Source organism: Pseudorasbora parva, chromosome 23, assembly GCF_024679245.1.
Source record: "Pseudorasbora parva isolate DD20220531a chromosome 23, ASM2467924v1, whole genome shotgun sequence".
Lineage (NCBI taxonomy): Eukaryota > Metazoa > Chordata > Actinopteri > Cypriniformes > Gobionidae > Pseudorasbora > Pseudorasbora parva.
Window position 1 is genome coordinate 22,341,538 of NC_090194.1, and position 18,198 is coordinate 22,359,735.

At 37.3% G+C, this 18,198-nt stretch overlaps 1 protein-coding gene across 1 annotated transcript in view; it reads right to left on the reverse strand.

Moving 5' to 3' along the window:
• Positions 1 to 12,496: 12,496 nt before the first annotated feature.
• Positions 12,497 to 18,198, reverse strand: part of prrc1 (proline-rich coiled-coil 1) — a 40,306-nt gene continuing 34,604 nt past the window's right edge. The window contains exons 8-9 of the mRNA XM_067433396.1: positions 16,622 to 16,724; positions 12,497 to 13,795 (exon numbers count right to left, since the gene is read on the reverse strand). Coding sequence (XP_067289497.1) covers positions 13,586 to 13,795; positions 16,622 to 16,724 — 313 coding nt within the window. The 3' untranslated portion in view covers positions 12,497 to 13,585. The remainder of the gene's footprint in view (positions 13,796 to 16,621; positions 16,725 to 18,198) is intronic.

Genomic DNA, 18,198 nt, shown 5'->3' on the forward strand with positions numbered 1-18,198 from the left:
TGATTCGAATTGATTCATATGAATGAATCGTTTGGATCGAATCGGACTGAACCGAACTCTTAAATATCTTATTTAGAGAAGCAGAAGTCATTAAACCCACTATTTGCTTGTTTTATTACACTTATCTCTATTTATCGCTATTAGGCTACCACTTTCTCTGTGTTTATTTTTCGGTTCAAAAGAAATGAATTGCTCAAATGTATTTGTGTATAGATCCCCACTAGATCTACACCCAAGAGCACCGCAGTTCTTTACTGCTCCACTGTCCACACAGCACACAAAAACATAGCCTACATTATTTAGCCTATCATCACATAGGCCTACAAAACAAAACAAATTAAAAAATAATAATAATAACTGTCAATGACAAATCAGGCTCCCAGCACACTTAGCAAATATTCAACATTAACGGAACAAAAAAAAAAAAAAAAAAAAACAGTTTACATATAAACACCAAGTCTAAGCATCTAACATCCAATAACTTCATAACCCCCTATGAATATAATACTCATAGTTGCGCTTTTACCTGCCTTTTATTATTTAATTGATGTGTTTTATTTGTGATAATGGTAGAGAAATACATGTTTTCAATGCTGCTTTCCAAGCATGTGGAAATGTTATAGCATATATATATATATATATATATATATATATATATATATATATATATATATATATATATATATATATATATTATATATATATATATATATATATATATCCTGTCAAAAAACACATGCATTAATTTGCATTTAAGCGGAGGGGCTTGCCGTCCCTTGATTGTTCAAAAGTTAACTGTTCCTGCTTCAGGTCCTAGACTGATGCAAAACATCCCAAAACGACCGTCTCTGCCACCACTGAACAAGCGTAACAATCTTATTAAGTAAAGACCAAGTTCCATGCAGATATTTTGTAAATTGACATTCCAGATTCTTCAAATAATTGTATCTTGGCCAAATATTGATAAATATTTAAACCTAATAAACCATACATCAATATATAACATCAATGTTTTGTTCAGCTTTCAGAGGATGTATAAATCTCAGTAAATAAAATACACACGTGCTATGATGATCATATGGTTTTCTTGTGCTGTTTCAACCTCTGAAAGGGATCCAGACACAATGGAAAGTGGGTGAGATGCTTTATTCATGCTATAATTAATCTGTTTAGTCTTCCACATTGGACAGATTGTGAACTTAATATGTGAGCATTATGTAAGGAATAATTGACAAAAAAATTATGCACACCTAAACCCCATTTTCTCACTTTGATCCTGCATCCTGAACTCGATTACACCTTGCAACAGACAGGGCTCTCTCACCAGCAGTTTTACTGTGAGACACTATATCCATGTTCTAGCAATGGGAAAGTTTTATAATATTAAAAGAGCAATTTTCACAAAAAAGATACATTTGAATATATATAGATGTGCATTTTTACAGACTTGTATTTTTAAAGATGGTTTAAACGAAGCCCTACCTTGCCCACTGGATGCATATTGGGCTTGGTGATCCTCGACTGGCACCTGTGGATCAACCTGACTGTGAGATGCGGAGAAAGCCACCGAATCCACTCCTACAGCATTCCCCAGCTGTTCTGCCTGAGTCAGTTTCCAAAAAAAGCCCATTTAATGACATTTGGTGTTACTGAACAAGAACAAGAGCGCCCCCCCCCCCCCCCCCCCAAAAAAAAAAAACAATTTAAAATAAAGTCCACTAACTGAGAGTGTTTTTGCATTTGGCTCCTAAACTCCAAATGTAGATTAAAAAACACCTCTTTAGCCAAGCATTCACATTATGCATCTCATGAACTTGTACTACATGATTATCTTTGCTAAATGTTATGAACAGCAGCTATTTTCCATTGACTTTTCGGTTCTCTTGTGATGCTCATCTTGTGGTAACTAGTGATAATAACGTCAGCTCCAATTTGGATCCAGCCTCTTATGAAGACTTCAGATGCCCCAACACCTGTGCAGAGATGATTTAAGAGGACTCCAACTCCTGCGAGGACCTCAGATGAAGCAAAATCTGAATCAACACCAATGCTAAATTTTCTATATCCTAATCATTTTTCAACATGTATTCATTACTTTAAGGAGCTCATTGTTCCTGCCTTAAATTAATTCATTATTTTAATGAATGCATTGTTAGCTACATGTTTGTTTTGTATACACATTTGTGAAATGCATTACTTGGACACAGTCACCTCTGATAACAAATTACTCAATGGCTTGGTCAATGTCTTTGCTAGTTTTGGTTATTTTGCCGTTGTTGGCAGGACCTTTAAAGGTGCCCTAGAATGAAAAATTTAATTAACCTTGCCATACTGAAATAATAAGTTTCAGTACAGGACTGCTGAGTGCAATAATTGAGTTCAGTACATGGAAATTATGGAGTCTTAAACACCATTGCCTCCTACTTCTTATGTAAATCTTGTGCATGAAAAACACCACGGAAAAAGAAGTGCTTCTCAACATAAACCCAACCGTGACGCAAGCGTTGGGGATCATTTATATGCACGCCCCCAACATTTGCATCTGTCCAAACATAAGCATTGTCAGGTGGAACTGACGGTAACTGGGACTGCAGATAAACAAAGACATTTGGTCAGGGTCACAAACGATCTTTTGATGGCGGCAGATGCTGGTTCCCCATCCCTTCTCATCCTCCTGGACTTAACTGCAGCTTTCGATACAGTTGACCATAACATCCTCCTTCACCGTTTACATTCCACCATTGGTCTCTCTGATTCGGTCCACAACTGGTTTTCTTCTTATCTCACTGGGAGAACTGAATATGTCGCGTTAGGAGAAGCTACATCCCTGTCACACAATGTCACCTGCGGTGTCCCTCAAGGCTCTGTGCTCGGACCCACCCTGTTCATACTCTACATGCTCCCCCTTGGCCGTCTCATCAACCGGCATGGGATTTCTTTTCACTGCTATGCTGATGACACTCAACTTTACTTTAGGACAAGTTCATCTCCCTCTGCTGACCTCACACCATCCACTTTGATCACTTGCCTGGATGAGATAAAGGCGTGGATGAAGCAAAACTTTCTGCAGCTAAACAGCTCCAAAACTGAAGCTATCCTAGTCGGCACTCCACTTCAGGTCCAGAAGTCCGTTATCACCAGCATTGCTTTCTCTGATCAGGTCATTCCTCTTTCCACTTCAGTCACGAATCTGGGGGTCAGAATGGAATCACAGCTTACTTTTGAAGCGCACATCAAACACCTGTGTAAGACCTCCTTCTTCCACCTCAGAAACATTGCCAAACTTCGTCCCATTCTATCGCTGGCTGATGCGGAGAAGCTTGTCCATGCCTTTATCTCCTCCAGGCTGGACTACTGCAATGCGCTCCTTATTGGCATCCCTAGCAAAAATCTCCAGAGGCTGCAGTGTATTCAGAACAGCGCTGCTAGGATTCTCATGAGGGTGCGCAAATACGACCACATCACCCCCATTCTAAAATCACTCCACTGGCTTCCTGTGTCGTTCAGGATCGAGTACAAGATCTCTCTCCTTACCCACCAGTGCATCCATGGTGATGCTCCCTCCTATCTCAAGGAACTCCTCACCACACAAACAGCCACTCGTAACCTCCGCTCTGTTTCGCTGTATCGCCTCAAAACTCCCACAGCCAATCTCCGTACTATGGGGGATCGGGCATTCTGCTCTGCAGCCCCCAGTCTGTGGAATGCTCTCCCTGACCACCTGCGGACTCCACAGACTATAGATACTTTTAAGCGTGGTCTTAAAACCCACCTTTTCAGCAGAGCTTTTAATTGACTTTTAATTGACTTGCTACTTGTTTAATTTATTTTATTTTATTTTTCGGTTTTATTTATTTATTGTTGTTGATTGTTTTGTTTTTGTTTTTAAATTCTGTAGCACTTTGAGATTTTGTTTAATATAAAGTGCATTATAAATAAAATTTATTATTATTATTATTATTATTATTATTTGAGGATAGCAAAAAAGGGTCTCATGACACACATCATGTTCAGGCTGTGCAGGGGACGTCAGGACTTTATGTCAACAGTCCTGGATGAGGTTTATTATAATTGGATACCACAACAATTTATTTCAAAATCATTCGTTTGTTCGGCCCATTTCAAGCAAGCTTCGCTCAGCATCTTAAACTGAAGAAAGGGGCAACTATATTCTATAAGTAGTGATTTATCCACTTATTGACTAGCTGTTTAAACAATTTCTGATTGAATTGAAAGTTTCTTAAAGTTTCTCCCCATTGTCTAGATGATGCAAGATGCTAGAACAGTAACAAGAGGAAACTCCAAGTACCATACAAAACTAAATAGTGTGTCTAATGACAAAGGTTAATATTATTTTGTATTACAAAATAAAAACGTAGATAACGTACATTGCTTACAGATCGTTCACTCGATCCTTCTAGCAAACGCCACCTTTTCCACCATATAAGTTAAAACGACAGTCATTTGACACGGCTATTCATTTTGTAAAAATATGTTATATATTTATATTTTTGAGAACTGAAGTAGGCCTATGATGTTTTCGCATGCTTGTTCTGAGTACATCACAGTCACTGCATAGCCTACATTGTGACTAACGTTATATAAACATGCAATATCGTTGACGAAAAAAGACGAGTCTAAAATGTAAACTGAATAACACTTTAAGCATAAGATCTCAAATGGAGATTGCTGAAATACAGCCTACTTGTTTATTAGGGTTTTCAGATCATCTGCGCTCGAGAGAGAGAGAGAGAGAGAGAGAGAGAGAGAGAGAGAGAGAGAGAGAGAGAGAGAGAGAGAGAGAGAGAGAGAGAGAGAGAGAGAGAGAGAGAGAGAGAGAGAGAGAGAGAGAGAGAGAGAGAGAGAGAGAGAGAGAGAGAGAGAGCGTGTATATGGTTGCCAGACTGGACATGTTTAGTTAAAACACTGGATAGTATACGTTTTTTTTTTCACACAAAGCTCTGTTTCGGGGATTTAATTGCTGAAATCTGGCAACCGCAAACACGCAAGCTCTTTCTCGTGCGTGGATGATCTGAAAACACCAATAAACAAGTAAGCGGCATTTTATCAATCTCATTTGAGATGTTTTGCTTAAAGTGTCATTTAGTCGGTCTGTGTTCTGTCAGGACGGTCAGGACTCACGAGCTAAACAGCTGAACTGCTGTGAGCTGCTGAAATAAGCCAATCAGAGCAGAGCTCAACATTAATATTCATGACTCTCTCAAATAAGGCAAAAACAGAGCATTACATTCTAGGGACAATTTATAGGGTTGTAAATGGACGTGTAAAACTGTATCTGGACAATTTTTGCCCTTAAATAAGCCAAATACCCTCTATGTAGATATCAGAGAACAATTTAACATATTGTTTCAAATCATTCTAGGGCACCTTTAAAATAACTGAAATAAATTGGAATTGGGAATTGGAATTGGCGAAGTGATTTGGAACTGTAATGTGGTTTGAGTTTAGCTCAACCTTAGCTTTGAGTTTCTTAAAAAATAATTGCACACCTTAGCTACCTTCCTGTAGACACCAGTTTCAACCATCCTACAGACACCCACCTGTTATTTCAAGTAACCCTGAACACACTTAGGGAATCTGGTTCAGGCGTGAGATTGGAGTTGTTGGTGCGTTCACACCATGTCATAATTACTGTAACGATTCTAAAACGGTAAAAAGTCTTCACATGCTTAAAGAACTTGTAATTACAATGTGTAAACTTGTAATTTTCTGAGAACTAAACGACTTATCCCACATGAACACTGACTACTGCAAATTTGTTCAGCTTGAAGTGAAGCTGTGCAGACAGTGGCTGTTTCTCAAAACCAAGTATGCGAACTTAAGATTGCATCCTTATTAGATCAACGAGAATGAACACCATAGGAAGTCTGGTCCTTCTGCAAACGGAACAGTAGCGTTCTTGCTCACTAAGCTCACTCTGGTTTTATAGAACACTACTCTGCCTCTTTTCATTTTCATTTTCAAAAATCTACAAAAATGAATTAAATTAATAAAAACATATTAATAGCCACACAAATGTCGTTCAGGCAACACCCACATTGATTATCCTCACTGTATATATTTATAATAAAACTAAATATAAAAACACAACCCTTCCTCTTTTGGTTTAGCTACATTTAAACAAAAAAAATTAAACATTAATATGTGGTTCACGCAATACGTGTGCATTTATCTCGACTTTAATAAAATTAAATATGACATAAAACACAACCCAGTACACAAAACTAAAAGATATGCAAAAGCCATTAAGTAAATGAGTTTAAATCTAAAAGAGATAATGCTGTTCTGATATACTGGTAGGTTATTCCAAAGTTTAGGGCCTACTATAGAAAAAGCTTGGTCCCCTGTGTTTCAGTCTAGACCTATGTCATCCAGTTAGTTTCAATTGCCATATACAGGTGCTGGTCATATAATTAGAATATCATCAACAAGTTTATTTATTTCACTAATTCCATTCAAAAAGTGAAACTTGTATATTATATTCATTTATTAAACACAGACTGACATATTTCACATGTTTATTTCTATTAATTTTGATGATTATAACTGGCAATTAAGGAAATTATTATATTCAGAAAATTAGAATATTACTTAAGACCAATACAAAGAAAGGATTTTTAGATATCTTGGCCAACTGAAAAGTATGAACATGTAAAGTATGAGCATGTACAGCACTCAGTACTTAGTTGGGGCTCCTTTTGCCTAAATTACTGCAGCAATGTGGCGTGGCATGGAGTCGATCAGTCTGTGGCATTGCTCAGGTGTTATGAGAGCCCAGGTTGCTCTGATAGTGGCCTTCAGCTCTTCTGCATTGTCGGGTCTGGCATATCGCATCTTCCACTTCACAATACTCCATAGATTTTTTATTAGGTTAAGGTCAGGCGAGTTTGTTGACCAATTAAGAACAGGGATACCATGGTCCTTTAATCAGAAAAAATGAAATCTGCATCTCCATAAAGTTGGTCAGCAGCAGGAAGCAAGAGCTCTAAAATGGTATATTGCTGCGTTGACCTTGGACCTCAGAAAACACAGTGGACAAACATCAACAGATGACATGACACCCCAAACCATCACTGACTGTGGAAACATTATGCTGGACCTCAAGCAAAGTAGCAAAGATTGTGTGCCTCTCCTCTCTTCCTCCAGATTCTGGGACCCTGATTTCCAAAGGAAATGCCAAATTTACTTTCATCAGAGAACATAACTTTGGATCACTCAGCAGTCCTTTTTGTCTTGAGCCCAGGCACACTTCTGACACTGTCTGTTGTTCAAGAGTGGCTTGACACAAGGAATGCGACAGCTGAAATCCATGTCTTGCATACGTCTGTGCATAGTTGTTCTTGAAGCACTGACTCCAGCTGCAGTCCACTCTTTGTGAATCTCCCCCACATTTTTGAATGTATTTTGTTTCACAATCTCCCTCCAGGGTGTGGTTATCCCTATCGATTGTACACTTTTTTCTACCACATCTTTTCCTTCCCTTCATCTCTCTATTAATGTGCTTGGACACAGAGCTCTGTGAACATCTTTTCTCGTAATAACAAGATGTTGTCGTAAAAACAAAATCATTTTCTTGTTAAAATTACATATTTTCTCCTAATAAGGACATGTGTTGTATGATGTGTACAAAATATGCCTTTATACAAATTAGAGAATTTATAAAGCATACATGCCTTTGTCACACTTCCATGTTTGAAAAGCAGAAGCAAGCTCAGCGTAATCTTCCGCTGCCTGTATTAGTGGCAGTGCCCATCCCTAAAGCACAAAGTTGTTGTAGTTTATTGATGTAGCTTACAGTTCATAACAGATCGCCATCTTCTAAATGGATCACTCCTAATTGCGACGGACCCCGGTGTAGCCACAAATATCATAACTATCTTTAGGCCTGTAAGACATATTTAAGACATGTATTAAAAACCAAAAGACTCTATAAATTCAGCTTCACTGGAAACAGGCCAGTGAGTTCGTTGCATGTCAGTCCAGTCCCGGCGTTCTTGGTTTGTTTGCTTGCTTGCTTGCTTGCTATCTATCTATCTATCTATCTATCTATCTATCTATCTATCTATCTATCTATCTATCTATCTATCTATCTATCTATCTATCTATCTATCTATCTATCTATCTATCTATCTATCTATCTATCTATCTATCTATCTATCTATCTATATGATAGATAGATAGATAGATAGATAGATAGATAGATAGATAGATAGATAGATAGATAGATAGATAGATAGATAGATAGATAGATAGATAGATAGATAGATAGATAGATAGATAGAGATATACAGTCCCTGACAAAAGTCTCGTCGCTTGTGTACAAATTGACCTAAAGTGCCGCTGAAATATATTTCTAATCAATATTTTTTTACAAGAAATGGCTCATTTTAATCCCACCAGCTTTTGTGATAATGTTTCAGTGAAAAACTAAAGTTTCAAAAAGTATTCTAATATTCACAGCTTGGTAAAGCCCATTGAGTCAATTTTTGCAAAGAAATAAGTGTTGTCACCTTGTCATATGAGCTTCACCTGTGACTAATAATGGATCAATTAGGTCTCAAGTGTGTATAAAAAGAACCCCAGTACGCTAGACCTTTACATCAACTGCAACTAGACCTCTGCAAACATGCCTAAGATTCACCCTGAGATTAAAGTTTTGATTATCAAGAGGCTGAAGACCAGATCCACTGCTGATGTGGCAGACACCTTCAATGTGTCTCACCGTCAAGTACAGAGGATTAAAAAAAAGATTTGAAGAGACTGGAGACGTTTTTGACAAGCCCAGGTCAGGCAGACCCCGCAAGACAACTGCTCGAGAGGACCGTTTGTTGGCTCGAAAATCCAAGGCCAGCCCATTTTCCACTGCAGCAGAGCTCCACGAGACCTGGTCACCTGAAGTCCCTGTGTCAACCAGAACAGTTTGTCGGATTCTGTCCCGAAATGGCCTCCATGGTCAAATCAGTGCCCAGAAGCCAGCACTAAACAAAAGACAATTGAAAAACCGTGTTGCATTTGCCAAGGCCCACAGTCTGCTAAAAGGATGGACGCTGGAAAAGTGGCAGAAGGTGGATTTTTCAGATGAATCTTCTGTTGAATTACACCAAAATCGCCGCAAATATTGCAGGAGACCTACTGGAGCCAGAATGGATCCGAGATTCACCCAGAAAACAGTGAAGTTTGGTGGCGGAAAAATCATGGTCTGGGGTTACATCCAGTATGGGGGTGTGCGAGAGATCTGCAGGGTGGAAGGCAAGATCAATAGTCTAAAATTCCAAGAAATCTTAGCTACCTCTTATTCCCAACCATAAAAGAGGCCAAATTCTGCAGCAGGACGGTGCTCCATCGCATACTTCCATCTCCACATCAAAGTTCCTAAAGGCGAAGAAGATCAAGATGCTCCAGGATTGGCCCGCCCAGTCACCAGACATGAACATCATTGAGCATATGTGGGGTAGGATGAAAGAGGACACATGGAAGATGAAACCAAAGAATATTGATGAACTCTGGGAGGCATGCAAGACTGCTTTCTTAGCTATTCCTGATGACTTCATCAATAAATTGTATGAATCCTTGCCAAACCGCATGGATGCAGTCCTTCAAGCTCATGGAAGTCATACAAGATATTAAATTTGGATCTCACAGCACCACAACTTAATTTGCTGACATATTTTTGTATTTGCAGTAAATTTGTTCAATTTTTGTATAGGCGACAAAACTTTTGTCTTGCCAAAATTTGACCTTTCTGTCTTGATTAAATGATAAATATTTTTTCTATGAAAATTATTTATTTCAGTGCATTAAACATCATTTGGGAGGGTTTTAGCTTTTCATATGAGCTATTTCTAACATCAATTAATTAATTAAAAGTCAGGTTAATATCAGGTATTTCTAGAAAATAGAGGAGCGACAAGATTTTTATCAGGGACTGTGTATATATATATATATATATATATATATATATATATATATATATATATATATATATATATATATATATATATATATATATATATATATATATATATATATATATATATATATATATATATATATATATATATATATATATATATATATATATATATATCATAGGTTGTATTTAAACCAATATGAAACAAAATAGATTTCTTCGCTGTCTGACGAAGGCGCTGACAATTTTTCACTTTATCTACTACTCAAAATACTCTGTCATTTAAATCCATGCAGATAAGTTCAAGACATAATTATAAAATATATTGATTTGTGTCTTTATTTATTTGTGTACACTTAATAAGAACAAAGGCAGTGGATTCTGATTATTATGCATGCACCCTACTCCAAACGCTGCCTTCATTTAAAATAAATGTTAAAATTTATAAAAATGTTTATTAAATGCAGTTTTTCATTTCAAAATTATTTCAAAATTCTGTTTATATTTCCAACAAACGAAATTCCAAGCCAAGATAAGGTTGTGGTAAAAACAAACAAACAAACAAAAAACATGCAAATTCAAACATTTTACCCTTAGGTGACTACCTACAACCCAGGGGCACGGTAATTAAGTTATAAATAAATATGAATATGGCCTAATAATAATAATAATAATAATAATAATAATAATAATAGCCTAATAATAATAATAATAATAATAATAAACAAACACACCATTTATAATAAATAAACTCAAATGTGCTACAACACCATAAATGAAGGAGTAGGCTATTTTAAGTTGTTACGCTGCTAAAGGTCTACGGGGGAAATCCAAATTTCACTGTCTATTCATTATAAAACTGAAAATGCTGTCAAAAAAACAGAAAATGTTATTTGGCTAAAGTTACACTGTCTGTTGTAGCTTTGCGGCTGCCGCTCTACAGTGGTGTTATTCCAAACACGTTTTTGCTCTTTTAAATGTTGTCTTAGACTGGGACACGAGTCATACAAATCGTTACTATAATAAATAGTTTAGCACCCAAGTGTGAATATAGAAATATTTGGATTTGTGCAGAATGGTTTTAGTTTCGTTTAGGCTTTAAAATAAAAATAGTTTAAAGGCTAATGAATGGTATAATTTGTTTGTTTTACATTTATATTTTTCATTCTTGATGTGAATAGCTTTAAAATAAATAGCTTTATTTATTTTTCACCAGTATTTTTAGTTTTTAATTTTAGAAAGTGTTTCTTTATTTTGATCAATGTTTAGTCAATAATTGCCGGTATATTTAATAAAAAAAAGAAACAAACCAAGAACGCTGGGAATGGACGGACGTTTCCAGTGAAGCTGAGAGTCTTTCCTTGTTTTAATACATGTCTTAAAGGAAGTGTATGTAAAATTGTGGCCAAAACAGGTACTGTAATCACTATGCTGTAATCATAGTGGTACTGGCACTGTAATCAACTGGTACTGTAATCACTATGCTGTAATCATAGTGGTACTGGCACTGTAATCAACTGGTACTGTAATCACTATGCTGTAATCATAGTGGTACTGGTACTGTAATCAACTGGTACTGTAATCACTATGCTGTAATCATAGTGGTACTGGTACTGTAATCAACTGGTACTGTAATCACTATGCTGTAATCATAGTGGTACTGGTACTGTAATCAACTGGTACTGTAATCAGTACCAGTTGTAACCCCCCCCATATATTAAATGAAATATATTTCTTACATACAGTTCCTTTAAATGTCTTACAGGCCTAAAGACAGTTATGATATTTGTGGCTACACCGGGGTCCTTCGAAAATTAGGAGTGGTCCATTTAAAAGATGGCGATCTGTTATGAACTGTAAGCTACAACAATTTCGTGCTTTGGCAATGGGCACTGCCACTAATACAGGCAGGAAGATTACCCTGAGCTTTTCAAACATGGAAGTGTGACAAAGACACATATGCTTTATAAATTCTCTAATGTGTGTAAAGGCATATTTTGTAGGCTACACATAATACAACACGTCCTTATTAGGAGAAAATATGTCGTTAAAACGACAAGATCTCGTTATTAGAAGAGTGAAAAAAATATGTATCACCTTGCAGTTCAGGGCTTTCATAATAATCATCAATATTAAAATAAATAAACATTTAAAATATATCAGTCTGTGTGTAATGAATGAATATAATATACAAGTTTCACTTTTTGAATGGAATTAGTGAAATAAATCTACTTTTTGATATTAGTTACCATGGCGCAATAAAGCCAGTGGAACCATAACCCAAAAAGATAAGAACTGTAATTGATCATCATCACTGATACATTTTAAATAGTTCATTCACACACAAGTCAGTGATAATTAGACAACTGAAATACATGAATGATGTGTAATTTCTGTCCCGCTATAATGATCAAATGTGATTCTGCATATTAAACTGGGATATAATGGACAAGATTTACACACCTCACATTTAACAAATGAGCTTCACAATAAAAAAGAAAACAAAATTCCAATTAAATGTGCTTTAAATTTGACTTCTGAGTCATGACAACATAAACAAGAAAATAACTGATGATATTTAATAGGCACTGACCATACATCAAAAACAGAACAACATGAGGCTTTACAAAAAGATTTTACTCGTCTGCTGGTCAAAAGGCACGTTTGTAAAATGGCATGGAACAAAATTATCCAGTGTTGTCCTGGAGAAATATTACAGACATTTAAAAGGCAGTTCTAAATTTTGCATCCACTCTATCGATCCATGATAGTTAACACAGTCTGTTTTCATGTGCTACAACTGTCACTCAGAGGTCATACTCAGGGGAGTGCGTTTGTTTCCTGTGTCGCTCTGAGCAAACAATCCTGCTGCATATAAATCGGTAACTGCGGTATTTCAGAGCACATTGATTTAAGATTGTTTTATGCAACAACATCTATAGTAACTGGTTTATTTTTATATGCAGCAGAGCTAGTGATCGAATTACATCTAACCGCAGTAAACACTGACATGGACTTAGTTATGAATAAATGAATGAAACGTGCAGACAACACAATATTGTAACAATGGTTAAAGCTGATTAGGATGAAAAGAAAATGCTATACAATAAGATCCAAAATGGTAACAAAATTATATATTCACAATGTTGGTATGAACTCCAATGGTTCAATTTAAAAACCTCTTATTCAGTTTTTGATTGTAAAATGTAAACACAAAGTATTAAAAATCTGGTTGACCAAAAATATCATATTTTCCTTGGTAAGATTTAATAATTTTAAAAGAGACAGACCCTCTGTAGGACAACAGATGCATTCTGGTCATTACACAACGCGTTTTCATTTCCATCCATTTCCAATCATACAGCCTTATGCTGTCATTTATTCATATCAATCAAACTCAAATATAATCAAGGGCATAATATTCAATTTAATCAATAATTTAAAAGTGAGATAGTAGTTATTGTAACTAGTAACTGGATTATTTCAGACCTGATGCAGAAACACAGCTGATCTAAAAGTTCTATCTCTTTTGGTATTTTGAGTCAGCTCAGCCTTGTGATGGGACATGACCGAAAAACACAGGACACATACAGATGTGGATTCCTGTGCTATTCCGGGAATCTGTGGTCCGTATGACATGACGGCATATGATGTTTAGACTGTCCTGGAGGGCAAACGCAGTTTGTACATGCCAGCCAAAGCCTTCGCAGCAGAGTAGATCATCTGTCGGCGGGATGTCCCAGTGAAAGCCAGGTGCCAGTCTGTACGGCTGACATTAGGCACATTTCTCTCCAGAACTTCCCCAACCGTCACAAGCAGACCGGACCAGCGTAGGTTATAGTCTGGAGGAGTCAGTGACTGCGCCTGCAGGATAACAGCACAGAAACACACACACTGAGCTCTATGAGTGTTTACAAACTTGTATTCATAGAGTTCATATAGGTTGAACTCATAGGTTGAACCTTACAGGAGCATCCATTAAGATTAGCTTATTTTGAATTTATCTGTAGCGTTCTTTATACTTAATTGAGCCTGTTCTAAGTGACTGTGAGCCAGACATGATGTCTTTCACAGGAAGTTGTGAACAAACTTTTCTCGCCTGTGTGTATCTTTTCATATTCTTAAATAGAGAAAAGTTGCTCGGGCTGTATGGTGTGCGGCACAACGAGTGAGAAAGGTCGACATGGAACAGCTAAACCTCTGGGGAATCGCCCGTTTAAACAAAAGCAGAACAGAAGATAGTCTTGCTGGCAAAAAGAATGTGACAGAGCTCATAATAAAACTAGAATAAACATTAGCTTGGCTTTTCAGAAGTGGAGAAAACGGAGGGATTTGCAATACCGTAAACGTGACAGAGATGATGACGTTTTTATTACTCAATAGCTGAGTAACGTATTTTATTGAACAGATAAAATGCCATAAGAAGCGCCCTAACAGAGTTCATTGTAAAGTATTATCTATTGTAAAGTGCCATTTCATTATGGTTGTTGTAACGCTGTGCTGGCATTTATTTTCATGGAAGTATTGTGTCTGTTAATGGGTAAAGCTACAGCAGTGTCCTTTCCATCTAACCTGGGTATCTCTTAAGCCTAGTAGTGAATTTTTTATGTGTATATCTATACATGCAGCAGCAGCAAATCTTACACGTATGCAGCATATACACTCCTGAACAAAATCTTAAGACCAGGGGATGCATTGCAAGTTTTACACATAGTTTTACACATTTCACACTTGTGGATCATAACCGCGTTGTAAGTGCTGCTTCAAAATGCCAAAAGAAGAAACAGGAGCAAGAGACAAAAAAATAGAGAGTAGGCAATTTATTGAAAACTGCATTTAAACTCAAACAGGCCGTTCATCAGCTGATCAAAAGTTTAAGACCATAGCCCAAAATAAACACACAACAGTACTAAACGTGTCAAAAAATGACTCAGTAGTGAGTAGCTGATCCCCACCGTTCTTGATCACTTCAAAAACTCGTTTCGGCATACTTGATGCGACTGTTTCCAGGAGGCTGGTGGGAACGTTGGTCCATGTGGTGAAGATGGCTTCACGAAGGGCATCCACGGTCTGGAACTGACGTCCATTTTTGTAAACTTCCCTTGCCATCCATCCCCAAATGTTCTCAGTGGGATTTAGATCAGGCGAACACGCAGGATGGTTCAAAAGAGCAACGTTATTCTCCTGGAAGAAGTCCTTCGTCAGGCGGGCTTTGTGAATTGCAGCGTTGTCCTGTTGAAAGACCCAGTCATTACCCCACGGAGGTCCTCGGTCAAGAGGGATGCCCGCTGCAACAGATCCACATAGCCAGTCGCCGTTTGACGCCCCTGCACAACCTGAAGCTCCATTTTCCCTTTGAAGGAAAAAGCACCCCAGATCATGATGGAGCCTCCTCCACTGTGCCGCATAGAAAACATCTCAGGTGGGATCTCCTTGTCATGCCAGTAGGGATGCCATAAGGACCTTTCTTCCACTTTTCAATGTCCCATGTTTGGTGCTCCCTTGCAAATTCTAAATGGGCAAGTTTGTGTCGTGGGAGGAGACGTGGCCTTTGAAGACGGTTTTTGTTCTTGAAGAGCAGATGACTTCTTATGGTTATTGGGCTGCAGTCAGCATCAGTAAGGGTATTAATACCCTTAATTTGGGTTGAGGATCGACCTGTGTCTTCACGGACAACCCGTCGGATTCTGCGGTTCAGTGCAGGAAAATCTTTTTGGGTGTACCACTTGACTTTTTTGTCCCTTAACTCTCAGGATTTTTAAAGAAATGTAATGTCTTACTGCGTCCAACCTCAGCAGCGATGGCGCGTTGCAAAAGGCCTTGCTTGTGCAGCTCAACAATCCTGCCACATTCAAAGAGAGAAAGCCATTTTTTGCCATTGCCATCAGGAGATCTTGACAATATGACTGCTTGTAGAACAATGACATGAAAGCCATATTTTTGTGCAGATTTGACCTTTTTATGGCTATGATCTTAAACGTTTGATCAGCTGATGAACGGCCTGTTTCAGTCTAAATGCAGTTTTCAATAAATTGCCTACTCTCTATTTTTTGTTTCTTGCTCCGGTTTCTTCTTTTGGCATTTTGAAGCAGCACTTACAACGCGGTTATGATCCACAAGTGCGAAATGTGTAAAACTTGCAATCCATCCCCTGGTCTTAAGATTTTGTTCAGGAGTGTATGTATATTTTAGCAGCAGTAGTGTGTAACAGATCTTGTCTGTCAAGACCAAATACATAAACATGCATATCATTCATCAAATAGAGCAGGAATCAGGGTTGTGACAACATTCCTACAATGCACCCATTTCTTTCTAAGATGATCAGGGACTCTTGTTTTTTTTTAACTGCTGTTTTTATGTATTGTATTTCTTTTATGAATTATGATACAGCTTGGTTTGTTGGTCTGTTGGATCGCATTGCTTTCTCATTACAACTCAACCACTCCAGAGTTCAATCAGGCTGAGACAACCTCATTCAGGTGAGGACCAATTGTTTTAATGCGGATTTGAGCATGAATGCCATGTTCGTATGGCTAAACAAAACAAACTAAAGGAGAAAATGTGCTAAGCTCGAAACAAATGCTCCAAACGAGTCAGGTGGGAAAGCACCCTCAGACACCAGAGACAGGTATTACTCTGAACGGTTACAAAGAAAGTGAGAGAGTGGCAGCAGAAATAACATCGTCTTACCTGTTGTACATGCTCCAGGGCCACTGGTGTAGCCTGAGTGAACGTCTCAATGTGAATCCCATTTCCAGGATCATCCAAGATCAGACAGCCGATATCAAACCACCTGATGAAGAGAGTACAAACACAGATACTAAGTTTCTCCTCTCATTCTGAATGTCTTTTGACATGATAAATGTGAAAGATGAAAAGAAAGCAAAACTGTCATGTGAATCTTTTCAACGCTAAACATGAAGCTTTTCAAGGTACACGTAATTTGGAAAATTTGTAAGTAAAATTGGTCCAATTAACACGCTTCAGTAGCAAAACAAGGCATCACAATATGAAGCAGTCATTGACAAGCCGCTCAGTGACTGATTTCACAAAGAATTCTGTCATCATAAAGTGCAGATACGATGCGAGAAAGGATGTGTTCACACTTGTAGGTTTGTTCTCTAGGTTTCTCTGGAGCCTGGACCAGGGTAGGATTTCACCAAGCGTTCGTAAGTTCTTTCTTAAATTGGAACGTAAAGTCAGTTGCACCATTTGATCTTAAAGCAAAACGTAGCTAGTAGGTCTTAAGCTCTCCATAAAGTAAAGCAGTCGCATATGACATTCCCCTTAATGATCCAATTGTCTTCAAATACGTGAGCAGAAGTTGTGTTGAAACGCTCTGAATTTCAGTCTCTTTCATTTTTATAACTTATTTTGCCATACGTAACCAATGGTAAAAATAAATTTCCATTAAATACGATACTTAACTATAAATATTTTGAGTGCTTTTATATATAAATAACATTCAGAAGCATTCAGTATATGAAACTACATTAATAAGGATCAATAAATAAATACTGAAAAAAAAAGAAAAAAGAAATTACATTTATTGATTATGACTGATTTTATCATGACATTTACATTTATGCTTTTTCAGACGCTTTTATCCAAAGTGACTTACATTGCATTTTAAGGTACACATTTTACACTTTTGTCAGTTCTTGCTTTCCCTGGGAATCAAACCCATGACCTTGGCGCTGCTCTACTGTTTGAGTTACAGGAAAGCATGACATGCACAGCACAACACGATGTGATGGGACAGATGCACGCAGCGGCGCTGTTTTGCACTGTTTCATGTTAATGAGCCGCTAACACAGTAATCAAATAATGCTGTAAAGTTCTCTCTTAAAATATAAGTAAGTGTACTTATATGTATCAGCATTATCATATGTGTGTAAATAACTGAAGTCTGTCATGTAAAACGAGCTTATTATGCAGTTCAGTGTGCTACTTTTACAACCGTTACTCCTGATCGGAGGCTTCCGTAAATATTTAGTTTATATGTAGATTTAGACTTTTAAGTTTAATGGTGCAATGCAAAAATATTTAGTAGCGCATAATTGTAACTTAGTACCCATTTACATAAAAACTAGGCTAAGTTGCACAGCCGGTGCAACTGGCCCCAGGGATTTCAAACTCACATCCATCCAGAATTTAGCTTCAACCATAATTAAATAATTTTTAGCACTGAATCTACAGATACAAAACAAAAAACAGCTTTAAGGATGTATACTTTGTGAAGTAACAATGCTCTGTGCTGCACTAAA